Below are 27791 nucleotides of genomic sequence, written 5' to 3'. Positions count from 1 at the left end.
GTTTAAACTGAGATGGAGTTGGGTTAGTTGGGATATTGGGAAGGAATTCCTGACTGGGAGGGTGAGGAGGGACGGGAATGATTTCCCAGAGAAGCTGTGGCTGCCTCTGGATCCCTGGAAGTGTCCAAGGCCAGGCTGGAGCAACCTGGGCTGGTGGAAGGTGTCCCTGCCCATGACAGGGGGTGGAATGAGATGATTTTTAAGGTCCCTTCCAACACAAACCATTCCATAATCTGCCATTCCATTAATTTTTACATTCATATTCCTTTAATATGGACTTTATTTTAAAGTGTCACCCTTTGAACTTGGGAACTGGCAATTTGTTTGTCCAAAGGGAGTAGAACAACACAGACCCTTCCTTACAGTCCCAGGGGAAATCCTGGCATCTCCTATTAAAAAATAAAAAAAAAGGGAGAGGGGGAGGGGAAAAAAAAATGAACCAACCCAGCCCATTTTCTGCTTTCTGGATAAATGTGACAGAAACCAGGAGAACTCCCAAAATATCAGCTGGAGCAGCCTCAGGGTGGAATAGTTGGAGATCTCCCAGGACGTGGACAGAGCAAAGGCCAAGTCCTGCTTGTTCTTCTCCCCCAAGCTGGGAGGGAGAGCACAGACAAATCAATTTTGTATCATATTTTATCCACTTGAACCCCTAAAAGCCCATTTAATTTATTCCCAGTAAAAGGGCTTGTCCTATATGACACTCCCAAAAGTGCACGGAGAGCCAGTTGGCACCTCCAATATTCCCAACAAATGGGAAGTGGGGGGGGAATAATGCCAAGAAAGGAGATTATTTCAGCAGTGTGATATATTGATGACACTCCCAGCAAACCTGAAAGCATTCCATGGCCACTCAGGAATTCCAGTTCAGGGCTCCAGTCACCCCTCTGGGGTCATCCCAGCGGGATTTTAGGGAGAGGTGACAAATCCGTCGGATTTAACGAGCTCACGGATCAAGGGGAGCTGCCAAAGCCAGTGAGGCCTCCTGGCAGAGCATCCCACTCTGCTCCCAGGGAAAGAGCAGCCCAGAGCTCTGCAGAATTCCCGCTGGAATGCTGGAATCAAGGAGGGAAATGGTTTCTGGGGGTTTGATCACACAAGGCCGAGCGAGGCCTTTGGGGCCTCCAAAGTCGGAGCCAGGCGGGAATTTTTAAGGCCCAGTTTCCCTCTCCCACTTCCAGCACCTCCCCTGGGGGGAAAGGAATCCCATCCTTTTGATTTTCCACCAGGGATACAGGGATAAAGTCTGGATAAATAATGCTGGCATGCTCTTATCCCACATCTATCTTATCCACATCTATCTGCATGGATACGGATAAAATACTTATGGAAAGGTGATTCCCATTCCAGGACTGGTTCCTTCAGGGCATTTTGGGAAGATTTAGATCTGCCAAGTCCAAGAGGACCAGGAACTCCATGAATTATTATCAAATAGCAGTAGCCACTCAGCAATATATTATCCATCAACCTCCTACCCTGCGCTGGGACCACAATTCCGGAATTCCCAAAGCGTGGCCAACATTTAACTGGATAAAAGGGGATTTCAGGGAGGTTTCACGGTGCAGCTGATGCCCAATAAAAGCCCAATAAATGCCCAATAAATGCCCAATAAATGCCCAATAAATTGATTTCCCGTGCTCATTTTTTCAGGAGCTCCTGCTGTCATAATTCCCCGTGGCCTCGTTAAATCCACGCCCAATATCCAGCCCTTGGATGGAGCACATGGATGTGTCCAGGTGGGATGGAAAGGCTGCTTGGAGGAGGGCCAAATTTCTCAGCATTCTGGGGTGAAAGAGCCAATTTGCTGCTCAAATATCCTCTCTGCCTCTTCTGGATGTTCTCACCCTTCATTTATTGGTTTTCCAGAAGTAACAGCAGGAAGAGGATGGGGCAGCAAATTTGGATTTCTCCCATCTCCAGGCACGTTCCTTCACATCCCCTGGGATCTGCTGGGAGCTGGTCCTTACAGGGGCAGAATTGGGACATTTTGGGCAGTGAATTAAAGGATACTTTGACTTCCTGCCCCAAATGTGGGCATTTTCCACGTGGGATTGCTCAGACAAGGTAAGATTCAATCAACCACACCTTGGGGTGACCTTGGATTTTGAGTAGGTTAAATTTAAGTGTGTGGACAAGGGGTTCTCCCTGCCAGTTGGGTTCTGCTCCACAGAGGGGTCTGACCATCCTCAATTTATGGTCAGAGGTCAGGACACCTCTGAAATCCCGAGCTCTGTGCAAGTTTTCCTGTTGTTAAACTCTCAGTTCTGCGTTTTGCTGGTGTAGGACTAAACTTCTACAGTTCTTTCACCTGCCTCTCTCCATGATCCATGGAAACATCACCTTTGGAACGAAGGAAACTCGCAGTTTTTAGGGAGCAGCAGGTCACAGGGTTTGCAGAGCCACAGGAAAGAGAGGGAAAAAAAAGCTTCTAAAACCGGAGAAAAGTGCAGAAAGGAGAAGCAGAGAGTCCAAGGGCTGACGGATCCCAGCGGAAAAGGGAAGCCACAGACAGACAGGCAGGAGAAGGCAGATCCCTAATTTCCTTGCAGGGCCATCTCATCCTCTTCTTGCAGCACAGGCAGAGAGTTGAGAGCTCTGGGCTGGACATGACCAGAGAGAGGAAGGAGAGTTTCAGTAGAGCCTGTGGCACAGAACCAGGAGAGGAGAGTGAGAGCAACAGAGAGCACGGACAGGAACATTCCTGCCCATCCCAACATGGATGGGGAACATGGAACTCCAGCAACTCCTTGTTTTTTTTCCAGCTGACATCCCCCAACCCCAGAGCTGGGCCCTAAAATTAATCAGACTCTCCCTTGGAAACCTGAAACCTGAATTCCTTGTTGCACTCCACAGCTCCCTGGAAGGAGGTTGTAGCAGGGAGGAGGTTGGGCTCTTTTCCCAGGAAACACGAGGTGGGACAAAGGGAAACGGCCTCGGGTGGCACCAGGGGGGGTTCAGGTTGGATATTGGGAAGAAATTCTTCCCTGGAAGAGTGGTTAAACATTGGAACAGGCTGCCAAGGGAGGTGGGGGAGTTCCCATCCCTGGAAGTGTTCCAAAAACAGGTGGATGTGGCACTTCAAACTACGGCTTAAAGGTGGGATTCACTCAAAAGCTGGACTTGATGATCTTGGAGGTCTTTTCCAACCTTTTATCATTTCTAAGGACTTGCACCAATGGAAAAGGTCCCTTTTATCTAAATGTCTGTGTCTGCTGCCACAAATGCAGTGGGTTCAGGTTGATCTTAACGTTGGGAGGGGGTTTATCTGCAGATAGGAGGGGGTTTAATGGTGGACTTACCCCAAGAGAGGACCTTTGCATTCCAGGCAGAAAGCAACCTGCAGGTTTAGGCTTGTCTTAATGCCACAGGTTTTACCTTAATGTTGGGAGGGGGGTTATTTTTGAGATAGGAGGGGTTTAATGGTTGCACCCAAGGATCCACGGGGACTTACCCCAAGGGAGGACCTTTGCATTCAGTGCAGGTTTAGGCTTGTCTTAATGCCACAGGTTTAGCTTTACCTTGATGTTGGGAGGGATCTGTCGTCACACAGGGAGGGTTTATCCCAACAGTTGGCACCCACAGTGACCCCCACCAAGGCAGGACCTTCTCAGAAACCACCCCTAGGGGAGGAGGTGTCCAAAAACCAGCTGGATGTGGCGCTTCAAACTATGGCTTAAAGGTGGGATTTGCTCAAAAGCTGGACTTGATGATCTTGGAGGTCTTTTCCAACCTTTTTACGACTTCCAAGGACTTGTACCAGCGGAGAAAGTCCCTTTTATCGAAATGTCTGTGTCTGCTTCCACAAATGCAGCAGACAAATGTTGGGAGGGGGTTTACCTGCAGATAGGAGGGGTTTAATGGTTGCACCCGAGGATCCACGGGGACTTACCCCAAGGGAGGATCTTTGCATTCGAGGCAGAAAGCAACCTGCAGGTTTAGGCTTGTCTTAATGCCACAGGTTTAGGTTTAGCTTAATGTTGGGAGGGATCTGTCCTCACACGGGAAAGGTTTATCTCAAGGACCCACAGTGAGACCCACCAAGGCAGGACCTTCTCAGAAACCACCCCCAGGGGAGGAGGTGTCCAAAAAACAGGTGGATGTGGCGCTTCAAACTACGGCTTAAAGGCGGGATTTGCTCAAAAGCTGGACTTGATGATCTTGGAGGTCTTTTCCAACCTTTTTACGATTTCCAAGGACTTTCCAAGGACTCTCCAATGAAGAGGTCCCTTTTTATCTAAATGTCTGTGTCCGCTGCTGCAAATGCAGTGGGTTCAGGTTGATCTTAACGTTGGGAGGGGATTTATCTGCAGATAGGAGGGGTTTAATGGTTGCACCCGAGGATCCATAGGGACTTACCCCAAGGGAGGACCTTTGCATTCCAGGCAGAAAGCAACCTGCAGGTTTAGGCTTGTCTTAATGCCACAGGTTTTACCTTAATGTTGGGAGGGGGTTTATTTTCAGATAGGAGGGGTTTAATGGTTGCGCCCAAGGATCCACGGGGACTTACCCCAAGGGAGGACCTTTGCATTCCATGCAGGTTTAGGCTTGTCTTAATGCCACAGGTTTTACTTCAGTGTTGAGAGGGATCTGTCCTTACACAGGAAGGGTTTATCCCAGTGGTGGCACCTCAGTGACCCCCCAACCAAGGCAGGACCTTCTCAGAAACCACCCTTGGGGGAGGAGGTGTCCAAAAACCAGGTGGATGTGGCGCTTCAAACTATGGCTTAAAGGTGGGATTCGCTCAAAAGCTGGACTTGATGACCTTGGGGGTCTTTTCCAACATTCTCAGAAACCACCCCCAGGGGAGGAGGCGGGTCTGGGGAGGGTGTGGGCACGGCAGGTACCTCCAGGGATCTCGGTGAGCTCGTTGAGGGGTGGCACAGTGTCCAGCTTGTCGGCGTAGTTCTTGGCCGCCTGGCGCTGGGCGTAACGCGCCTCGATCTCCTTCTTGGTGCGCGGGATCCGGCACTTGAAGATGCAGCACAGGGTGATAACTGGGAAAGGGAAACGAGGAAACGGGAGCCTTGGGATTAATCAGGTCGTTCCTTTGATGCTGGAGGTCTAAAAGCCAGGAGATGACTCTCTGAGGCTTTTTTTTTGAGGAGCAGGAAGCAAAAAGCCCTCGGACGTGGGCACCGCGATCGTTCCCAAACTGCAGAGGGGTTGCAGCTTTGGTCTGTCACCTCACTGCAATTTTATATATTCCTATGGTATGTATAAAAAACAACTTCATATATTCATAGCTAAAGTTAGAAAATTCTACTCTATAAAATAATAATTGTTATATTTTATGTTTCTCCTACTGCTTTATGTGGTTTGATGGAGGGGAAGCCATTAAATTTGTTTAAAATAAAATATAACAATTATTATTTTATAGAGGAGAATTTTCTAATTTTCTAGATACTATATGAATATATATTGATATTGTAATTTATATGGAGACAAAATGTAATGGAGAATTGTTCATATATATTCAAATATTCAAATATTCATATAGTGTATATATATTATAGTGTATATATATAATATACATGTATTATAGTGTATATATACATATAGTATATAGAAAATACAACTTTATATATTCATATATAAAATTAGAAAATTCTACTCTGTAAAATAATAATTGTTATATTTTATTTTTAAAAAATTTAATGGTTTCTCCTCCATCAAACCACAATAAAGCAGCAGAAGAAACATCCTGTGAGACAAAATGTAATGGAGAAATGTTCAATTCTCTCCATTTTATATATTCATATACTATATATATATTTATTTAGTATATATAAAGTACAACTTTATATATTCATATATAAAATTAAAAAATTCTACCCTATAAAATCATAATTGTTATATTTTATTTTAAACAAATTTAATGGTTTCCCCTCCATCAAATCACAATAAAGCAGCAGAAGAAACATCCTGTGAGACAAAATGTAATGCAGAAATGTTCATATATATTCAAATATTCATATAGTGTATATATATTATAGTGTATATAAATATAGATATAATATACATGTATTATAGTGTATATATATACATACAGTATATAGAAAATACAACTTTATATATTCATATTTAAAATTAGAAAATTATACTCTATAAAATAATCATGATTATATTTTATTTTTAAAAAATTTCACGGTTTCTCCTCCCTCAAACCACATAAAGCAGCAGAAGAAACATCCTGTGAGACAAAATGTAATGGAGAAATGTTCATATATATTCAAATATTCAAATATTCATATAGTGTATATATATTATAGTGTATATAAATATAATATACATGTATTATAGTGTATATATATTCATATAGTATATAGAAAGGACAACTTTATATATGCATATATAAAATTAGAAAATTCTCCTCCACAAAATAATAATTGTTATATTTTATTTAAAAAATTTCATGGTTTCTCCTCCATCAAACCACATAAAGCAGCAGAAGAAACATCCTGTGAGACAAAATGTAATGCAGAAATGTTCAATTCTCTCCATTTTATATATTCATATAGTGTATTTATGTTCCTATAGTATATAGAAGGTACAACTTTATATATTCATATATAAAATTAGAAAATTCTACTCTATAAAATTATAATGGTTATATTTTTAGTTTTAAAAAATGTAATGGTTTAAAAGATATATATTATATTTTTATATATAAATATATTTTTATATTCTAGGTGCTATCTCGTCTAAATATAATCCATATAAATTACAATATAAATATATATTCACATAGTATCTAGAAAATTAGAAAATTCTCCTCTATAAAATAATAATGATTATATTTTATTTTTAAAAAATTTCATGGTTTCCCCTCCATCAAACCACATAAAGCAGCAGAAGAAACATCCTGTGAGACAAAATGTAATGGAGAAATGTTCATATATATTCAAATATTCAAATATTCATATAGTGTATATATATTATAGTATATATATAGTATATATATTATAGTGTATGTATATTCATATAGTATATAGAAAATACAACTTTATATATTCATATTTAAAATTAAAAAATTCTACCCTATAAAATCATAATTGTTATATTTTATTTTTAAAAAATTTCACAAATCACTTTTCTGCCTTTCTTAAAAGAGTCAATTTTTTGCTCTCTATGATGATAAGAGTTATTTATATTTATATTTATATATGAATATATTTATGTGATATATTTTTGTTCTTCAATACATATTAAAACCCCTTGACTTGGAGAATAATGAAGAGGCTTGTTCCTTTTTGGATTTTAGCACATTTTCATTATTTTTACCCTTTTCATTATTTTATGTCTTCGTAATAATCAAATCCAATATTTCTCAGGTTGGAGGAGCTGAGAAACAGCCCCCTCCCCCCAAAAAAATTCTATCAGCAACAGAGCAAATGTCAAACCTGATTTTCCACCCTAAATATTGAGATTGTTTGGGCTGAAATGAGGGCTTTGTGTTTACTCCCATGTGGCAAAACTAAAATATTTTGTTTCCTAACTGAAGTAAATGAAGAGCACACTCAAAAATCCACAAAAAGAGGGGTGTGGGATTAACCCAAATATCCCCGTGGCCACGTTAGTTAGGATTTTTATCCCTAATTTCTCTCATCAACAGTATGTTTAAAACAATAAAATTTAAAAAAAAAAAAAAAAAAAAGGAAAAATAGGAAAGAAACAACTTGGTTCCTCCTGGGAGCTGGGAATGACGAGACCACTGCAACATTCCAGGGGAGCCACGCTGGAGGATGGAATCATGGAATCAGAGAATCATGGAATCATGGAATCATGGAATCAGAGAATCATGGAATCAGAGAATCATGGAATCATGGAATCATGGAATCATGGAATCATGGAATCAGCTGGGTTGGAAGGGACCTCTGAGATCATCCAGTCCAACCCTTGATCCAACCCCGCCGTGGTTCCCAGCCCATGGCACTGATGCCACATCCAGTCTGTCCTTAAACACCTCCAGGGATGGAGAATCCCCCCCTTCCCTGGGCAGCCCATTCCAATGGCTGAGCACCCTCTCTGCAAAGAAATTCTTCCTAATGTCCAACCTAACCCTCCCCTGGCACAGCTGCAGACCCAGCCCTCTTGTCTTGCTGATGGTTGCCTGGGAAAAGAGACCAACCCCCCCTGGCTCCCCCCTCCTGTCAGGGAGTTGCAGAGAGTGAGGAGGTCTCCCCTGAGCCTCCTCCTCTCCAGGCTGAGCCCCCCCAGCTCCCTCAGCCTCTCCTCACAGCACTTGTGCTCCAGTCCCTTCCCCAGCCTTGTTGCTCTTCCCTGCACCTGCTCCAGCCCCTCCATGTCCTTCCTGAGCTGAGGGCCCAGAACTGGACCCAGCACTCCAGGGGTGGCCTCCCCAGCGCTGAGTCCAGGGGCAGAATCCCTTCCCTGGCCCTGTTGGCCACCCTGTTCCTGAGCCAGGCCAGGATCCATTGGCCCTCTTGTCCCCCTGGGCACACTCTGGTTCCTGTTCAGCTCCCTGTCCATCCCCACTCCCAGCTCCTTTCCTGCCTGGCTGCTCTCCAGCCCCTCTGGCCCAGCCTGGAGCGCTGCATGGGATGAATCCCTGGTAGTTCCCTCAAGGAACACAAACCATATTTCAGTCTCTCCCTAATGCAGGATGAGTCCTGCAGTGTCTGCAGTGCTTTGGCTCCCAGGAGATCCTGCTCAGAATCCATCAGAGCTGCCTGAGCCTGGCTCTTCCTGTTCTTTTCTTGGAATCAACCAACATCCCCTTGGAATTTGCGGCATCTCCCTTTTCCCACTGCACAGGGACTGGATTAAAAACTGGAATTGCTACTAAGGGAGGAAAGGAAGCGTGGCCAGAGTGGTGAGAGCTCGTAGAGGCACCTGGGATGACCAAAGAGGGAGGAATTTGTGGGATCTGGCACTGAAAGATCCCCCTTTTAAAATGTGGGATTTATTTGGATTTCTCCAGCAACAAAGAATTGGAATTGGAATTGGAATTGGAATTGGAATTGGAATTGGAACTGGAACTGGAATTGGAATTGGAATTGGAACTGGAATTGGAATTGAAATTGGAATTGGAATTGGAATTGGAATTGGAACTGGAATTGGAATTGGAACAGGAATTGGAGAAGCCACAGAGGACAAAGCCCCGGGAGGAGGGATCAGGGCACGGTTTGAGGGTCAGAAAATTCTGCTTAATTAAAGTCTTGCCCCCAGAGATCTAAATTTCCTTCCTGCCTTGGATCCCGGCTGCCTCTCCTGCTCCGGAATCCCCTCGTGTGCATCCCTGGGGTGTCCCAAAGAGCCCCACGGTGACCTCCAGGAGCAAATCCTGCCCTAATTCCCCAGGGAACGAGGACTTACTGACTGCCAGGACAAAGAGGGCAAAGATCCCGACCACCATCCAGAGCCTGAGCCCCCAGATCACGACGGTCTCCGAGGTCACGGGGTCCGGCTTCTTCTTGGGGGGCTCCGTGGTGGCCTGGGAGAGAGGGACAGAGGGGATTTTCATGCTCACAAAGGAAATCTTTTTGCTGTTCTCCAAGTGCCAGCTTTTTCTAAAGAGCTCATTTCTGTGGCTCAAGAGGGAATTTCTCATATTTTTCCTTATATTTTTATTTTTTCCTTATATTTTTTCTCATATTTTTACTTATTTCTTAAAAAATATTTTTCTCATATTTTTCGTATTTTTTAATTTTTTTTTCATATTTTTCTTATTTTTTAATATATTTTTTCTTATATTTTTTCTTACATATTTTTCTTATGTATTTCTTATATATTTCTTATAATTTTTGTATATATTTCTTACATTTTTACATATTTTTCTTATCCATTTCTTATATTTTTATCTATTTCTTATATTTTTCTTATCTATTTCTTATGTTTTACGTATTTTTCTTATATATTTCTTATATATATATCTTTTATTTTTCTTATCTCTTATATTTTTCTTATCTATTTCTTATATTTTTTTCTTATCTCTTTCTTATATTTTTACATTTTTTTTCTATATATTTCTTATAGTTTTTACACATTTTTTCCTATATATTTCTTATATTTCTTACATCTTTTTCCTATATATTTCTTATATTTTTAACATATTTTTCCTATATATTTCTAATATTTTTTACATATTTTTATATATTTCTTATATTTTTACATATTTTTCTTATATTTTTTACATATTTTTCCTATACATTTCTTATATTTTTACATAATTTTTCTTATATATTCCTTATATTTTTACATATTTTTTTCTATATATTTCTTATATTCTTTACATATTTTTTCCTATCTATTTCTTATATTTTTTACATATTTTTCCTACATACTTCTTATATTTTTTACATATTTTTCCTATATATTCCTTATATTTTTTACAAATTTTTCCTATATATTTCTTATATTTTTTACAAATTTTTCTTCTATATTTCTTATATTTTTTACTTTTTTCTTATATATTTCTTATATTTTTACATATTTTTCCTATATATTTCTTATAGTTTTTACGTATTTTTTCCTATGTATTTCTTATATTTTTTACAAATTTTTCTTATATATTTCTTATATTTCTCACATATTTTTCCTATTTATTTCTTATATTTTTTACATAGTTTTTGCTATATATTTCTTATATTTCTTATATATTTTTCCTATATATTTCTTATATTTCTTACATATTTTTCCTATATATTTCTTACAATTTTCCTTACCTATTTCGTATATATTTTTTTCCATATTTTTCCTAGACTTTTCTTCCATATCCTTTTAGATTTTTTCTTACAGATTTTGTCTTAGATTTTTCCTGCATATTTTTCCTTCCTCCTCTTACAACCCGTGCCAGGCCCTCCCCTCCCTCCCCGCCAGGAATTCCTTCCCAAATCCCATCTCTCCCTTCCCTCTGGCAGTGGGAAGCCATTCCCTGCATCCTGTCCCTCCATCCCTTGTAAAAAGCTGCTAAAAGCTGAAAACACTTCATTTCTAAAAAAAAAAACCCTCCCAAACATCTGATTCCTGCTGAGCCCTTCCTGTGCCAGCCCATCCAAGAGCTCTTCCAGCCTGTAACGGATATCCCGGAGCGAATCCGAGCTGGAGCCGCTCTCCAATTACCTCTCTCCGGGCAACACAAACCATATTTCAGTCTCTTCCTAATTCCTGCAGTGTCTGCAGTGCTTTGGCTCCCAGGAGATCCTGCTCAGAATCCATCAGAGCTGCCTGAGCCCGGCTCTTCCTGTTCTTTTCTTGGAATCAACCAGCATCCCCTTGGAATTTGGGGTGTCTCCCTTTTCCCTGGATTAAAAACTGGAATTGTAACTAAGGGAGGAAAGGAAGCGTGGCCAGAGTGGTGAGAGCTCGTAGAGGCACCTGGGATGGCCAAAGAGGGAGGAATTTGTGGGATCTGGCACTGAAAGATCCCCCTTTTAAAATGTGGGATTTATTTGGATTTCTCCAGCAACAAAGAATTGGAATTGGAATTGGAATTGGAACTGGAATTGAAATTGGAACTGGAATTGGAATTGGAATTGGAACTGGAATTGGAACTGGAATTGGAATTGGAATTGGAATTGGAATTGGAACTGGAATTGGAATTGGAATTGGAATTGGAACTGGAATTGAAATTGGAACTGGAATTGGAATTGGAATTGGAATTGGAATTGGAACTGGAATTGGAATTGGAATTGGAAGTGGAAGTGGAAGTGGAATTGGAACTGGAATTGGAATTGGAACTGGAACTGGAACTGGAATTGGAACTGGAATTGGAGTTGGAATTGGAACTGGAATTGGAATCGGAATCGGAATTGGAATTGGAACTGGAATTGGAATTGGAATTGGAATTGGAACTGGAATTGAAATTGGAACTGGAATTGGAATTGGAACTGGAATTGGAACTGGAATTGGAATTGGAACTGGAACTGGAACTGGAATTGGAACTGGAATTGGAGTTGGAATTGGAACTGGAATTGGAATCGGAATTGGAATTGGAATTGGAACTGGAATTGGAATTGGAATTGGAATTGGAACTGGAATTGAAATTGGAACTGGAATTGGAATTGGAACTGGAATTGGAACTGGAATTGGAATTGGAACTGGAATTGGAATTGGAATTGGAACTGGAATTGGAATTGGAGAAGCCGCAGCGGACAAAGCCCCGGGAGGAGGGATCAGGGCACGGTTTGAGGGTCAGAAAATTCTGTTTAATTCATGTCTTGACCCCGGAGATCTAAATTTCCTTCCTGCCTTGGCTCAGCTTTCCTTACTCCTGATCCCAGCGTGGGGAAGCCTCAATTCGACCCACAGAATAAATACAAATAATTTTGATTTATTTGAGTAGTTTTGTGGAGCTCAGTTGCCCAAAAGATGGATCTCTCCTTCCAGACTTGTCTCTGATGGACAACTGGGAAAGGGAGACAGATATTGGAAGGGGGGGGATCCCCATCCCTGGAAGTGCTCCAGGAATGACTTTCCAAACTCAATCGCTCTGTGTAGTGGGAATTCCTTTGATATTTAAATATTCTCCAGTCTGAGACGTGAAGGAATGATGAGAAAACTCTTGGACTAGTAAAAGGTTGGGAATGGGAATAAAAGGATGGGAATAAAACCAAGTGGGAAGGGATGTGCTGACATTGGATCTCCAGCAATTGTGGGGCAACAGCAGGACAGTCTGAGCCTCTGGATCACTGTGGAAACAGGATGGATAATGACTGGAGCAGTTGCCAGATCATGGAATTCTGAAGGAATTGTTGGAGGGGAGGAACAGCAGAACCTCCAACAGGAGGGAAGAAACAACCAGGTTAAAATTTCTGCTGCTCCTTTTGGAGTAAAAGATCCTAAAAAAAAAAATCTCCATCCTGATGGAAGGAATTCTCAGGAGCTTCAGGAACTTGGAAGGGCTGGTTTGTGCTTGGGAATGAAGGGCAAGACCTGGAGCTGTTGGTTTGGGCCTGGGAATAAATGTCAGGGTTTGGAGTCGCTGGTTTGGGCTCGGCAGTGAAGGTCAAGAGAATGGAATGGTTGGATTGGGATAAAGGGATAAGGGGTGAGGAAGGGAAAGGAAACTGGGATAAGGTGATCTTTATGCAGGGAAGGGAAAAAACCACCCAGAATTCCATCAAAGGTCACGGAATGTGGTCCAAGAATGGAAGACGGAGGGAAAAATCACCCAGAGTTCCATCAGAGGGGATGGAATGTGGTCCAGGAGTGGAGATGGAGGGAAAAATTACCCAGTGTTCCACTAAAGGGGATGGAATGTGGTCCAGAAGTGGGAAAACCACCCAGAGTTCCCTCAAAAGTGATGGAATATGATCCAGAAGTGGAAGGTGGAGGGAAAAAACCACCCAGAATCCATCAAAGGCGATGGAATGTGGTCCCACAGTGGAAGATGGAGGGGAAAAAACACCCAGAGTTCCATCAAAGGGGATGGAATGTGGTCCAGGAGTGGAAAAACCACCCAGAATTCCATCAAAGGTCACGGAATGTGGTCCAAGAGTGGAAGACGGAGGGAAAAATCACCCAGAGTTCCATCAGAGGGGATGGAATGTGGTCCAGGAGTGGAGATGGAAGGAAAAAACACTCAGAATTCCATTAAAGGGGATGGAATGTGGTCCAGGATTGGAAGATGGAGGGAAAAACCACTCAGAGTTCCTGGGGATGGAATGTGGTCCAGAAGTGGAAAATGGAGGGAAGAAACCACCCAGAGTTCCATCAGAGAGGATGGAATGTGGTCCAGGATTGGAAGATGGAGGGAAAAACCACCCAGAATCCCATCAAAGGGGATGGAATGTGGTTCAAGAGTGGAGGATGGAGGGGAAAAACCACCCAGAGATCCATCAAAGATCCATCAGAGGGGATGGAATGTGGTCCAGGAGTGGAAGACGGAGGGAAAAACCACCCAGAGTTCCATGAGAGGTGATGGAATGTGATCCAGAAGTGGAAAAACCACCCAGAATTCCATCAAAGGGGATGGAATGTGGTCCAGGAGTGGAATGTGGACATTGCTTTATCCATGCAAAGCAGCTGCACTGAACAGAAGATTCCAGAGGACTGGAAGAAGGAGGGAAGTCCTCTGCAGAGGGTCTCAGGCTTCAGGGAGTCATCCTTAGGTGAAGGAGGCTGTTGGGAACATGGAAAATTCAGGGAAGAAGCAGCACTGGCAGCTTTCAGGGGATAATTCAACAGGGAAAGGCTTTGGAAGGCAAGAAAATGGGAATATGTCAAAGGAAAAGCTGCAAGCACACCTGGGATCAACCTCAGGGCAATGTCCATAGGGATGGGAGAAAGTTGGGAGTCCAGGAGGAACTGGGATGGAGCAGAATTTAAGGAATAATGAGGAGACTCTGGGCTAAAAAACAGGGTTTAATTGTGTTTACAGAAAAGAGAAAATTCTGGCTTAGGAGCCTGGACTGAAATGCAGAGGAGAAAATGATGTAGGGATTGGTGAATATTCCAGGGAATGCGGGTGGAAGAGCTGCACCCTCTGTGGCAGCAGCTGGAAAACAGTTGGAATGTAACCCAGTGCCCAAAATAAGGTTAGATCCCCAATTTTAGGGAAGGGAAACCAACGCCAGGGAGAAATATTGAGGCCAAAGGTGGATGAGCAACCCGGTCTGGGGGGAAGGTTGGAATGGGATGAGCTTTAAGGTCCTTCCAACCCAAACCATCCTGGAATTCCGTGCCTGTTGTTGGGGTTTCCCTGGCAGGGCTGGAGGCTGGAGCACCCAGAGCACTTGCTGAGGCCAAAATTGCATGTTTTTGGGTCTTAACCCTCCAGTTAAACCTCTCCCCCCTGAAGAAAATCCATTTATCCCCAATTTAGGGGCTTCAAAATGCATGGTGCAAGTAGTTAAGCCTGACCTAGTTACTCCAGGCTTTTTTTTCTGTGGGAAAGGGACACTTCCTTAAGCTTATTCACTGAGGAAACATCTCCAGAGCTGATAATAAATAATAAATAATAAATAATAAATAATAAATAATAAATAATAAATAATAAAAATAATAAATAATAATAAATCATAAATCATAAATAATAAATAATAAATCAATGATTATTTCAGGGATTCGAAGCAGAGCCTGCAGTGCCCAGCTCAGATTTGGGGATCCAGTTTCCAGATTCTCCATTTAGAGCAAATAAATCCTGCCCTGGATCCAGATCTGTGCTTGATCTCCAGGACTGGGAGCAGGGAAGAGGATTTTTGGGGTGTCCCAGGGATCAAGTGGCTCCCTGGCAGGGGTTGGGGGCCTGTTGCTGCCCCTTATTTTGGGTTTCCAAGCCCGTAGGGCTGTTTTTGGGGATGGGGGAACTAAAATGAGAGTCAAGGTTGGATTATTTTGACATCCTGGTCTTTCTTCTGCTTCTCCAAGCGCCCAAAAAAGGGCTGGGAGGTGAAAAAAACTATTCCATAAGGAGCTGGATCTGCCCTGAGCTTGGAAACTCAGGGCTGCAAAACATCTCCTAAATCCCAAACCATTCAATCCTTCCCAGGCAAGTGGCAGTTTTAGGTCAGGACAGTTTGACATTGGTTCTCCTACCACCCAAATAATTAAAAATATCACTATTGCTCCCTTCTGATTCCCTTCAGGCAGGTGGGACCTGTCAGTGCTGGGGAGGGGGGAGCAGAGGGATCATTCCCAGGGGAAAAGGAGGGAGTTGTTGGATGCAGGAGTTTTATTTAAGCAGCAGAGAAGAAAAAGAGCAAAAGGCATCACTTTTTGAGGTCTTTTTTTTTTTTTTAATGTCCCTTCTAATCAGGTTTGATTGGTGTTGGTGTTTCCCTGGAAAATTAACAATATTTATCCCTTAATTGGATTTGGTTCCACATCCAAAAGCCACGGATGGCTCAGGAAGGTGGAGATTTAAATAAAGGCACACAAATGTTCTTTCCCTGCCTTTCCTTCTAAGCAGGAGATGGAGAATCCAGCAAGGGACACCCATCCAGGAGGGAAAAATGTCTCTGGTGAGGGCATCCCAACCCTGGCAGGGTCCAAATGCAACACTGGAAATACAGGAATGATCCCAGAATCCCTGAGGTTGGAAAGTCCTCCAAAGTCACCGAGTGCAAATGGGGAATTCTAATAAAGAATTGATCTGGGGTTCCTTCCCAGGTCAATAAACAGGGGGAAAAAAGGTCATAATGAGTGAATTTAAGTGGGATAAATTATGGAGTGGAACCATGGAATGGTTGGGATTGGAAGGGACCGGAAGGATCATCCCAAATAATCTTGGGATTTTCTCAGCTCTGGTTTTCAGCTCTGGGATTTTCAGCCCTGCCCCAAAAGAGGGATGAAGACAAGGAGTGATGAGGGTTCTATTGACCTTTAGAAGGAGAGATTTCCATATTAGAAGTGCTGGAAATGTGGATTTTCCTCCCTCCCTCTTTCCAGGGATGTTTCCAGAGCGTCCCTGGGGCAGGTTGGAGGTGAGCAGGGATGTCACAAACTGCTGCCTCCTCAGCCCTCCTGCCCTGGGGGAGCTCCCTGCTTCCTAAAAGGCATCAGTTATCCTGGCAGGAATGTGTGGGAAGGTGGAAAGCCACAGGAATCTCATGGAATGGGGGGTATTTTCTGGGAGCTGGATGCAAAGTCTGAGCAGCCCCGGGGAAAGGGGGAGAAAAAGGCAAAGTGTGTTCTCCTGTCTTCAGTTTTCTTGGGGTGACGCTGGAAAAGGGCCTTTTCCCAACATTTCAGGGGTTTCTTTAGCAGCTGACCATGTCTGAGTTTGAAAGGTCTGCATATGGGTAGGTTTGGGTGGGATATTGGGAAGGAATTCTGGGCTGGGAGGGACTGGAATGGATTTTTTCCCAGAGAAGCTCTGGTTGCTCCATCCCTGGAAGTGTCCAAGGCCAGGCTGGAGCAACCTGGGCTAGTGGAGAGTGTCCCTGGGCTGGACCTGGGTCTTTAAGGTCCTTCCCAACCCAAACCATGCTGGGATTCCATGATTTTATTTCCAAATTCACCCAGTGCCAGGAGAACTCCCTAATCCTTGCCCAGCTAAACTTCCAACCCAGGGGACCCACAATTCTCCCAGGAGAGAAAAAAGCTTTTTGCCAATGCAATTAAATTCAATATTCAGAGGCTTTTCTTGCCTCTTCTCTCCCAGGTGGAAATGAATTTGCAAACACCTGAACACCATTAAAAAAAACCCCAAACATCTTTCTTTACTTCTCCTTTTTGGGTTATTTTTGGTTTTTTTCCTTAGCTGAGTGAAATGTTTTGATGTCCAGCCCCTTTGCTCTGGTGGACTGGCTCAGCATAAATTGGATTATTCAGGACAACCAAATTAACTCATTATTTATAGGACAAAGCCCTTGCAGAGCCTTGGATCAAGAAAGGCTGGTTTTAGTAAAAACCAGGCCCTAAAATGACACCTGGTTTATAACAATTCTGGCAGTTTGGGGCCTCTCTTTGTTTGGCTTTGGCACGAGGACAATTCCTGCAAAATGTGTGTCTGGGATGCAAGGAAAGGGAACATCCTGGTGGGTGGATGCTGCACCTGCACAGGGGCAGTGGAGCATATTTTGGGAAATGTGCTCAGTAAGAGAAAGTTCTGCCTCACTTGTCACCTTGAGAGAGGTTGAACAGCTCAGGAAAAACTGGGAATAACGTTTCCAGCAGTTTGGGAAGGAGTCTGAGGTCCCTGCCTGCCTTGCTGGGGATCTTATGGCCCAATTAAACAGGAATTCGTTGGAAAATCTGGAATTAATTCACTTTAAAGTGACACGAGCAGAGGGTTGGGCTGCAAAACTGTCGGCAGCTGGAATTCTGGAGGCTTGTTTTTCCAAGCAGGATTCTCCCTTCTGTGAAGCTGCTTTTCCCCCTCCATCCCAGCCTTTCCCTCCATGCCAGCCTTTCCCTCCATGCCAGCCTTTCCCTCCATGCCAGCCTTTCCCCAGGGAGCTGGGGCCCTGGCAGTGCACAGTCATCCTCAGGGAAAAAAGCTCTGGAGCTGAGCTGGGGCAGGAATTTCACCTCCAAAGTTCCTGTTTGTGCAGAACCAGAGGGAATGAGGGAAGGGAAGAAGGAGGAAAATGCCCCCAAACCTTTCCCTGGGGCAGGTGCATCCCGGGGTGGGATCACTGGGATCATTCCTGTTCTTTATAACCGGGATTATTCCTTGTTTTTCCTGACTCCCCCTGATCCCTGACATGTGCCACTTGTTGGAACCGGGCTAAAAAACCCTTCCCAAGCTCCTTCTTCCCAGTTTTTTGGGCCTCCCAAAGAACCTCCAACCCCTTTAGAGCCACCTTAAATCCCCTGCTGTCCATCCATCCATCCATCCATCCATCCATCCATCCATCCATCCATCCATCCATCCATCCTACCTGTCCTGCCTGGAAAACCCCCACATTCCTGGAGCATCCCAAGCCCCGGGAAAAGAAAATCCCCACATTCCTGGAGCACCCCAAGCCCCGGGAAAAGAAAACTCCCACATTCCTGGAGCATCCCAAGCCCCGGGGAAAGAAAACCCCACATTCCTGGAGCATCCCAAGCCACGGGGAAAGAAACCCCCACATTCCTGGAGCATCCCAAGCCACGGGGAAAGAAACCCCCACATTCCTGGAGCATCCCAAGCCCCGGGGAAAGAAAACCCCACATTCCTGGAGCATCCCAAGCCCCGGGGAAAAAAACCCCCACATTCCTGGAGCATCCCAAGCCCCGGGGAAAAAAAACAAACACATTCCTGGAGCATCCGAAGCCTCGGGAAAAGAAAACCCCACATTCCTGGAGCATCCCAAGCCCCGGGGAAAGAAAACCCCACATTCCTGGAGCATCCTAAGCCTCGGGAAAAGAAACCCCCACATTCCTGGAGCATCCCAAGCCCCGGGAAAAGAAAACCCCACGTTCCTGGAGCATCCCAAGCCCCGGGAAAAGCCTCTCCTTACCTCGATTAACTGTGCCAGGGCAGCTCGGGAGCAGCACAGGACGAGGGAGGAGGATCCCACCCAGGAGGGAAGATGCTGCCAGCCTGGATCCCACGCCATCTTCTCTTCCCAGGATTTTTCCAGGGCTGAGCCCGAGGCAGGGCAGGGTTATGAAGGACTCAGCCAGCTCGGAGCACAGCTCAGCATTTCCCAGCAGCAGCAGCAGCTCCGGGCTGTCCCAGCCCTTTTTTTTTTCCCTGCCTCCCTCTCTATCCCAGCAGCCGCGGAGGCGACGCCGGGGAGTCATTAATTAATTAATTAGCCCGGTGTCACTTACAGAGCTCGGCTGCTCCTCGAGCCAGGCTTGGAGAGAGGGGGATGCAGGAGCAAAGGGGCACTGGGAGCTCTCCCTGCCCGCCCAGAGGAAGGGAATTCACTTATTAAACCCCCGATTTTCCTTTTTTTATATATATATATATTTTTTTTAACAGCTGCCTGAGTGATTCCAGCTCTGGTGCCCTTGTTTTGCTCCTGCTTTGGTGAGGGAATTCTCTTCCCTTAATAAAAAAGAGGGATGAAAGCCAAGCTGATGCATCAGCAGCATCAGAGCTCCCCCAGTCCAGCGGTGCTGGAGATGAGGGTTGGATATCTCGGGATGTTAAAAGCATCTTTGGCTCCTGCAGGTTCTGGGAATCTGAAGGATTTGTTGCCACGATCCACAATTTCACCCGGATTTATGGATGCAAAGATTCCCAGAGTGGGTTGGGTTGGAAGGGACCTTAAAGATTATTCAGTTCCAACCCCCCTGGACACCTTCTGCTATCCCAGGTTGCTCCAACCTGGCCTTGGACATTCCAGGGATCCAGGGGCAGCCACAGCTTCTCTGGGAAAAAATCCATTCCAGTCCCTCCCAGCCAAGAATTCCTTCCCAATATCCCACCCAAACCTACCCATATGCAGACCTTTCAAACTCAGACATTGTCAGCTGCTAAAGAAACCCCTGGAATGTTGGGAAAAGGCCCTTTGTCCTATAAATAATGAGATAATTTGGTTATCCTGAATAATCCAATTTATGCTGAGCCAGTCCACCAGAGCAAAGGGGCTGGACATCAAAACATTTCACTCAGCCAAGGAAAAAAACCCAAAAATAACCCAAAAAGGAGAAGTAAAGAAAGAAGATGTTTGTTTGTTTTTTAATGGTGTTCAAGTGTTTGCAAATTCATTTCCACCTGGGAGAGAAGAGGCAAGAAAAGCCTCTGAATATTGAATTTAATTGCATTGGTAAAAAGCTTTTTTCTCTCCTGGGAGAATTGTGGGTCCCCTGGGTTGGAAGTTTAGCTGAGCAAGGATTAGGGAGTTCTCCTGGCACTGGGTGAATCTGGAAATAAAATCATGGAATTCCAGCATGGGTTGGGTTGGGAAGGACCTTAAAGACCCAGGTCCAGCCCAGGGACACTTTCCACTAGCCCAGGTTGCTCCAGCCTGGCCTTGGACACTTCCAGGGATGGAGCAACCAGAGCTTCTCTGGGAAAAAATCCATTCCAGTCCCTCCCAGCCCAGAATTCCTTCCCAATATCCCACCCAAACCTACCCATATGCAGACCTTTCAAACTCAGACATTGTCAGCTGCTAAAGAAACCCCTGGAATGTTGGGAAAAGGCCCTTTTCCAGCATCACCCCAAGAAAACTGAAGACAGGAGAACATATTTTGCCTTTTTCTCCCCCTTTCCCGGGGCTGCTCAGACCTTGCATCCAGCTCCCAGAAAATACCCCCCCTTCCATGAAATTCCTGTGGCTTTCCACCTTCCCACACATTCCTGCCAGGATAACTGATGCCTTTTAGGAAGCAGGGAGCTCCCCCAGGGCAGGAGGGCTGAGGAGGCAGCAGTTTGTAACATCCCTGCTCAGCTCCAACCTGCCCAAGGGACGCTCTGGAAACATCCCTGGAAACAGGGAGGGAGGAAAATCCACATTTCCAGCACCTCTAGTATGGAAATCTCTCCTTCTAAAGGTCGATAGAACCCTCATCACTCCTTGTCTTCATCCCTCTTTTGGGGCAGGGCTGAAAATCCCAGAGCTGAAAACCAGAGCTGAGAATCCCAGAATGGTTTGGGATGGGAGGGACCTTAAGGATCATCTCATTCCAACCCCCTGCATGGGCAGGGACACCTTCCCCTATCCCAGGTTGCTCCAACCTGCCCTTGGATACTTTCAGGGATCCAGGGGCAGCCACAGTTTCTCTGGGAAAAAATCCATTCCAGTCCTTCTGTCACCCTCCCAAGAATTCCTTCCCAATATCCCACCTAATCCCACTCTCCCTCAGTTTAAACCTGATCTCTGAAGGTAACTGGGAAGAGGATTGTGGGATTCTTTAATGGGAAAAACCTGGGGTTTTAGGCAAGAAAACAAGCCCAGAGATCCAGGAGGATCTAATCCCTTCTGCTGCTGTGCTCCAGCAATTTCAGGGAACTAAGCACAATCCCAGGAAATGAATATTTTAGAAGCTCAAATGGACTGCCCGGCTTTAGCTTTACATTTCTGATGGGATTGGGAAGATCAGAGGAGGGTGGATCCATGCCAGGGATGCTTTGGAGGGGGGCTGAGAGCTGAGATGATGGGAATGCGCTCGGAAAAGAGGTACAGAACTGGGAGCGGTGGAAAGGGAAGGCGGGATGGGCTGGGAGGCCTCGTCAGCCAACGACAGACGGTGGCAGCACCGAGACAGGGAATTAATTCCACATCTGCAGCTCGGTCCTTCCTTCCCGGTGAAAATCCAAGATCCCAAGGATGGGTTCACTCAGCTGCTTTTAATGCTCTGCAGCTTAATTCCTTAAGGAAATGAGGCTTTTGGATACACTTTTCTTGCCTTTCTCCTCCTCCCTCCAGCTTATTTTCCTCGCCCCTGGCCTTCTAAAATGTGATGTTTAAATTCAGCTGCAATTGGCTGAATTAAATCCAGCTCAATTGGAATAAAGCTCTGGGAGACATGAAGGAAATTTTGTGCATTTAATTGTTGAAAAACTGAGTGTTGGGTTAAAAATTAAACCATTTGTAGCCCCCATGGAGGGAAGAAGGAGAATATGTGGATAATTCCTGCTGGAGAGCAGAGAATCCAGGGAAGCTGTGACCAAAATGGGGAGCTCTTGTTTGGGTCTGAATCTTCCCAGACATAAATGCAGGGAAAATCACACCAGTTCTTCTTATGGGATCGTTTCCTTTTGGGAAATATTGTGTAAACAGCAGTGCTAGTTTGTTTTGAGGGGGATTTTATGGGAATGCACCTCAGGCAGAGGAAAAGTTCTGGAATGCTGTTTCCAGGATTATTAGTGCTTTCCCCACGGGCTGGGAGTTCCAAACTGCTCCATCCTTTTATTCTGAGGGTGGGTTTGGAGTTTTATTTTAGTTTTGAGAGCATTGAACAAACCAAACTGGGATTTCCTGCAGCTCCAGGGGAATTCCTTCCTCTCCAGGAGCTGGACCTGCCTTGGCATCAAACCCCTGCTGGAAACATTGGGGGCCAAGAGCTGAGTGAAAAGAGCACAAATTGACCTGATCCTTTTTAATTTCCCTCCTCCACACTTCTCATTCTCCACGTTGGTCACTGCAGTGGAAGTTTTCTGGGGGAAATCTGCAGACTTTCAGCACTTTGTGCCTTCATTTCAGCTTCTGTCCTTCAGCAGGTCAGAGCAGAATCTCCTCCAGCTGGGATTTGAAATTATAAGTTTTCACCTTGGCCTTTTATCCCTTTGACCTGTCAGATCTTTATTTTATGTCTTTAATTTCTTTCAGTTCCACGAGGAGGTTACAAATACACTCTTTCCATGCACCTACTTCTAATTTAGAGGCCCAAATACCTGGGGCTGAATATTTCATGGTGGGAAGCAAAAAGTGTTGCAGAACTTCTGTTTTTTAATGGAAATATCTTTGGTGAGGAGGCCCCTGAAAGAGAATTTGCTGCTTCCCTCCCTCCAAGGGCTTTGGAGCCCCCCTGGAGCCGTGGGGATGGAGAGAAAGAACCTTTTGCCTGAGTGGGAATAAAGGATTTGAGGGAAGATGGAGAGGGTCTCCTTTGCTGCTGAGTGTGGGATCATCCCTGCCCACCCATTCCCAGAGCTCCAATGCCTTCCAAGAACCCCTTCCAGGCTCTCCCTGCTCTCCTCACTCTTCCCCCAGAGCAGTGAAGTCCCAACCCATGGGAATTTTTGTCTCCACCCAAGTAGGAAAGGAGCCACATTCCCGTTTTACAGAGGCAGAGATGATGGGATTTTGCTGAATTCCCAGCTCCTCAAACTATCCTGGGTCTTAAAAAACAGATACATCCTTTCCTAACCCTACAAAACATCCCAGCAATAAAAACTGGGAGTGGGATGATGTTGTGTGGAGAGTTCCAGGGAGACCCCATCGCTCTTCAGCCCAACCAGGAGCAAAGAGGGGGGAACTCCAGGGCAGGGAGGGAGAGCTGGGAGCCAGGAAAGGGAAAAAACCAGGAGGAAGGAGGAGTGAATCCTCTTAAATCCCTCTGGCTGCAGTTTGAAAGCCCAGGGCAGGGAGGGAGAGCTGGGAGCCAGGAGAAGGGAAAAACCAGAAGGGAAAAACCAGGAGAAGGGAAGAGTGGAGCTTCTTAAATCCCTCTGGCTGCAGTTTGAAACCTAAGGGCAGAGAAGGAAAGCTGGGAGCCAGGAAAATGAAAAAGTAGGAGAAGGGAAGAATGGAGCTTCTTAAGTCTCTTTGGCTGCACTTTGAAACTCCAGGGCAGGGAGGGAAAGCTGGGAGGCAGGAAAGGGAAAAACCAGGAGAAGGGAAGGATGGACCCTCTTAAATCCCTCTGGCTGCACTTTGAAACTCCAGGGCAGAGAAGGAAAGCTGGGAGCCAGGAGAAGGGAAAAACCAGGAGAAGCAAAGAATGGAGGTTCTTAAATCCCTTTGGCTGCAGTTTGAAAGCCCAGGGCAAGGAAAGGGAAAAACCAGGAGAAAGGAAGAGTGAACCTTCTTAAATCCCTCTGGCTGCAGTTTAAATCCCAGGGCAAGGAAGGAGAACTGGGAGCCAGGAGAAGGGGAAAACCAGGAAAAGGGAAGAGTGGAGGCTCTTAAATCCCTTTGGCTGCAGTTTGAAAACCCAGGGCCAGGAAGGACAACTGGGAGCCAGGAAAAGGAAAAACCAGGAGAAGGGAAGAATTGAGGTTCTTAAATCCCTTTGGCTGTAGTTTGAAAGCCCAGGGCAAGGAAAGGGAAAAACCAGGAGAAGGGAAGAATGGAGCTTCTTAAATCTCTTTGGCTGCAGTTTGAAACCCCAGGGCAGGGAGGGAAAACTGGGAGGCAGGAAAAGGGAAAAACCAGGAGAAAGGAAGAATGGAGCTTCTTAAATCCCTCTGGCTGCAGTTTAAATCCCGGTGAAATATTTTTCCCTTCATCTTTTGCTGCTTCCCTTTAGACATTTGGACCTTTCCCTTTGTCCCCGTGGTCCGTGGCTGGGAATTCTCCTTTGGAAGAAGCGTGGAAGCTGAATTTGTTTTCCATCACAACTTTCCCTCGGAGCCGAAGGCAAATTCGGGAGCATCCCTAATTTTTACCGGCAGGGAGCAGCAACCTCACCCCGCGGCTGCCCTTTCCCTTTAAATCCCTCTGAAAAAGCCTTTCGAGGGTTGAGTCGCTCCCCGAAATTTGGAGAGCGGCCAAGCCGTGGCATCCTGCCAGGGGTTTCCATGCCTACCAGGAATGTTCTGCGGTGCACCTTGGGAGGGGAACGGCACTTCCTCGAGTTTTCTTTCCCCTCCCTTCCAAGGAGGGAGTAAATAAAGCAGCCGAGGAGCTGGAGCAGGCGGCTCTTCCCACCGGCTCCTCTCCCCATTCCCATGGATACGTGTCCCGGCTGACGGCTCATCCCGCGGTAAGAGGGAATTTTGTCGCTCAGGTGACCTTTTGGCTGCCCGGGAGATGCTGTTCCAGGGGGGATTCGTGGCGCTGTTCCCAAAGATTTGGATCGGGGGGTTACAGCTTTGGGATTGGGATAACGCTCCGCGTGCCGCCGTTTCTCTCCCCAAATTTTGTTGCTCTGGTGTTTTGCTGGATTAGGAAAAGATCCGTCCACCTTTCAGCCACGAGATAGTTTGGGAAGCTGTGAATTCAGCAAAAATCCTGACGGTTCTGCCTCTAAAACAGGAATGTGGCTCATTTCCTACTCCCAAACTCCCTGCCGGTGCTGGCGGGAGCGGGATATAATGGAATGATTCAGCGCTGTGGGACAAGGTTCCTTTGTCTCTCCGTGGCTCCAGTTGGATTTGGGATGGAGCCAACACGCCCTGAGGCTTCAGGTGGCTCCCAGCCCAGTGGGACAGGGCCGGGATGTCCCCACGGAGCAGCTGAAGGGAGGGGTTGGATGTGGATCCTTTGGAGCTGCGGGAAGGTCGCTTGGGGGCAAGGAGAAGGACACCAGTGTTGGAAGGGCATGGAATCCCAGGAGGGTTTGGTTTGGAAGGGATGTTTTAAGGGGCCTCCAGACCAACGAGCAGGGACATCTTTGACTTCATCAGGTCCAGATCTCCTCCTGGTTTGCTTTATCTCCTGGGACCTTGTCGTGGTCTCACCACCCAGCCAGGGGGAGTCACTGACGGCCTGGCTGCTCTGTCCTGCTGTCCCAGAGGGAAACCTGGCAGCTGGGAAGGGGCAGGGATGGGTGGAAGAGTGGGCTGAGGCTTTCTCTGAGCTCAGAGTTGCTCCTGCACCTCCTGGTCCTCGTCATCTTCTCAGTCCTTGTCATCTTCTTGGTCTTCATCATCTTCTCCCACCCTGCTGGTGTTTGAGGAAAGCTTTTCCCAGCCTTCCCAAACCAAAGGGAGGCTTTTTTTTTTTTTTAGGAGGTGCCATAAAACCCCTGGGGGTGGTGGGGTGGGGCTGGGCCTGCCCACAAGAAATATCCCATGGATTAAGACAGATTTGTAAGTTGATTTTTGCTCTCCATCCCCCTCTCCATGAGTCTCTCTCCTCTGTAGCTCAGCACCTTCGCTCCCCCTTTCCCACCTCCACATTCCAAGATGCCTCTGGCTGTGGGATTGCTCTCATCCAGCAGCTTCCCACTTCCAAGGAGTGGGAAGAAGGCCCCAGGATTTCATCTCCACCCTGCTGAAAGAGCCCTGGGGAGAGTCACCCCCCTCCTGCAGTCAAATCCTGCGGGTTCGGTGCCGGCCCCATCCGGGCTGTCCCAAAGCCCAAAAAACTCATGGAAATTAAGGAGTTTTCTAGAAAATTACCCAACTGAGCACCAAAAAGCTCAGAAATCTGGATACCATGGCTTCAGAGAACTTTGCACAGAAGCAGCAGCTGTTCTGAGCTGGCAGGAGATGGTTTGCTGCTGACAGAGGAAAATGGGATTCTCCGTGTCTGTTTTCCTGCTTTCCAGCTTCTGTGGAGTTAGGACTGACTGCCAGCCCTCTTGAGCAAGGCCTTAGATCAGACAAGCTGCCACAGAGCAAGAAATAGTTTAGATGAATGAGTCATGTTTCATTCTTGGAGCCAAGTGGGCACCGTGGGGCTCGTTTGGAAAAGGGTTCCTCGATTCTGTGTTTGCTGATGTGGGAAGTTAATCCTCAGTTGGAGTCCTGATGGATTTCTTGGGCTGGCCAGAGGTCACTGTTGAAGGTCCAGCTCCAAGGACAGGAATTTCCATTTGTTTTGCTCTCTAGAGTAAGAATTGGAGTTGTTTTAGTGAGCAGAAAGCACCTGGGGCAGGTAATTCCACAAGGTTTGTTGTCCTGAGGGAGCTCCTGGCTTTGGGTGGGATGTGGGACCTGGCATCTTCCCAAAGTGTCTGGAAGCCATAAGGGCTTTCCAGGGACTGGAATGTCCAGCTGTTTTGCTCTGTGGAGTAAGAATTAGAGTTGTTTTAGGGAGCAGAAAGCACCTGGGGCAGGTAATTCCACGAGGTTTGGTGTCCTGAGGGAGCTCCTGGCTTTGGATGGGATGTGGGGCTGGTGCAGGGCTTGGTGTCTTCCCAAAGTGTCTGGAAGCCATAAGGGCTTTCCAAGGATTGGAATGTCCATCTGTTTTGCTCTGTGGTTTAAGAATTAGGGTTTAGTGAGCAGAATGCACCTGGGGCAGGTAATTCCACGAGGTTTGTTGTCCTGAGGGAGCACCTGGCTTTGGGTGGAATGTGGGGCTTGGTGTCTTCCCAAAGTGCCTGGAAACCATGTGGGCTTTCCAAGGACTGGAATTTCCATCTGTTTTGCTCTGTGGAGTAAGAATTGGAGTTGTTTTAGTGGACAGAAAGCACCTGGGGCAGGTAATTCCACGAGGTTTGGTGTCCTGAGGGAGCTCCCGGCTTTGGATGGGATGTGGGGCTGGTGCAGGACTTGGTGTCTTCCCAAAGTGTCTGGAAGCCATAAGGGCTTTCCAAGGATTGGAATGTCCATCTGTTTTGCTCTGTGGGTTAAGAATTAGGGTTTAGTGGGCAGAAAGCACTTTGGGTATGTAATTCCATGTGATTTTGTGTCCTGAGGGAGCTCCTGGCTTTGGGTGGGATGTGGGGCGTGGTGTCTTCCCAAAGTGCTTGGAAACCATGTGGGCTTTCCAAAGTTTTGCCAGCAATGCCATCCCTGACCTCTGGATGGCAGCTACACCCAGATGGACCAGTACCTGATGTCACCCCTGTGCCCTCAGGGTGGAAACAAGGGCCCCAGGTCACAGGGAGGGGACACACCTCGAGCTCTGGGCTCAGGACTGGGTCTGTCATGGATCAGGGACAGCACCAGGAGCAGCTCCTGCTGCACGGAGGAGAGCTGGGGTGGGGGGGAACTTCCAAAGGTCATGGAAACAGCAGGGAAATGGAATTTAGGTCATGTGAGGCTGAAATGTCCCCACTGGGCAGCCTTCATGAATTATAGAGTTGGGCAGGTTGGAAAAGGTCTGTGAGGTCATTCAGTCAAACTGTTCCCCAGCACCACCCCATGTCCCCAGGGGCCACATCCACAG

General features: G+C 45.9%; 3 protein-coding genes across 4 annotated transcripts in view; 2 read left to right on the top strand and 1 right to left on the bottom strand.

Annotated features, from left to right (window-relative positions):
* Positions 1-27791, top strand: part of SNAP47 (synaptosome associated protein 47) — a 280665-nt gene that overhangs the window by 148514 nt on the left and 104360 nt on the right. The gene's annotated exons all lie outside the window — the stretch shown is intronic.
* On the bottom strand, positions 160-19380 carry TMIE (transmembrane inner ear). Of its 2 annotated transcripts, none has more exons than XM_064639994.1 (4): positions 18849-19380; positions 9337-9454; positions 4845-4994; positions 160-2600 (listed from the first exon to the last, which is right to left on the bottom strand). In XM_064639994.1, the coding sequence occupies exons 1-4, from the start codon at positions 18945-18947 to the stop codon at positions 2557-2559; spliced, it is 411 nt and encodes a 136-aa protein (XP_064496064.1). In that variant the 5' UTR covers positions 18948-19380; the 3' UTR covers positions 160-2556. The 2 variants fall into 2 exon arrangements, with proteins under 2 accessions (XP_064496064.1, XP_064496058.1); XM_064639988.1 differs by having other exon boundaries at positions 160-2641; positions 18849-19379.
* The window catches only part of ALS2CL (ALS2 C-terminal like), a 62214-nt gene continuing 58989 nt past the window's right edge, over positions 24567-27791 (top strand). The window contains 1 exon segment of the mRNA XM_064639885.1: positions 24567-24714. The gene's annotated coding sequence lies outside the window, so the exon portion shown is untranslated.

Source organism: Pseudopipra pipra, chromosome 1 (genome assembly GCF_036250125.1).
Source record: "Pseudopipra pipra isolate bDixPip1 chromosome 1, bDixPip1.hap1, whole genome shotgun sequence".
NCBI classification, from domain to species: domain Eukaryota; kingdom Metazoa; phylum Chordata; class Aves; order Passeriformes; family Pipridae; genus Pseudopipra; species Pseudopipra pipra.
This window is presented reverse-complemented; position numbering and strand designations above follow the sequence as displayed.

Excerpts from the sequence above, each read along its gene's own strand:
- TMIE (XM_064639988.1), bottom strand. The coding sequence starts at position 18,947 with ATGGCGTGGGATCCAGGCTGGCAGCATCTTCCCTCCTGGGTGGGATCC. Across the intron at positions 4,995-9,336 it reads CCTCTTTGTCCTGGCAGTCA|TTATCACCCTGTGCTGCATC; the intron begins GTAAGTCCTCGT and ends TCCCTTTCCCAG. Across the intron at positions 2,642-4,844 it reads GCTCACCGAGATCCCTGGAG|GCTCTACTGAAACTCTCCTT; the intron begins GTACCTGCCGTG and ends TCTGTGCCACAG.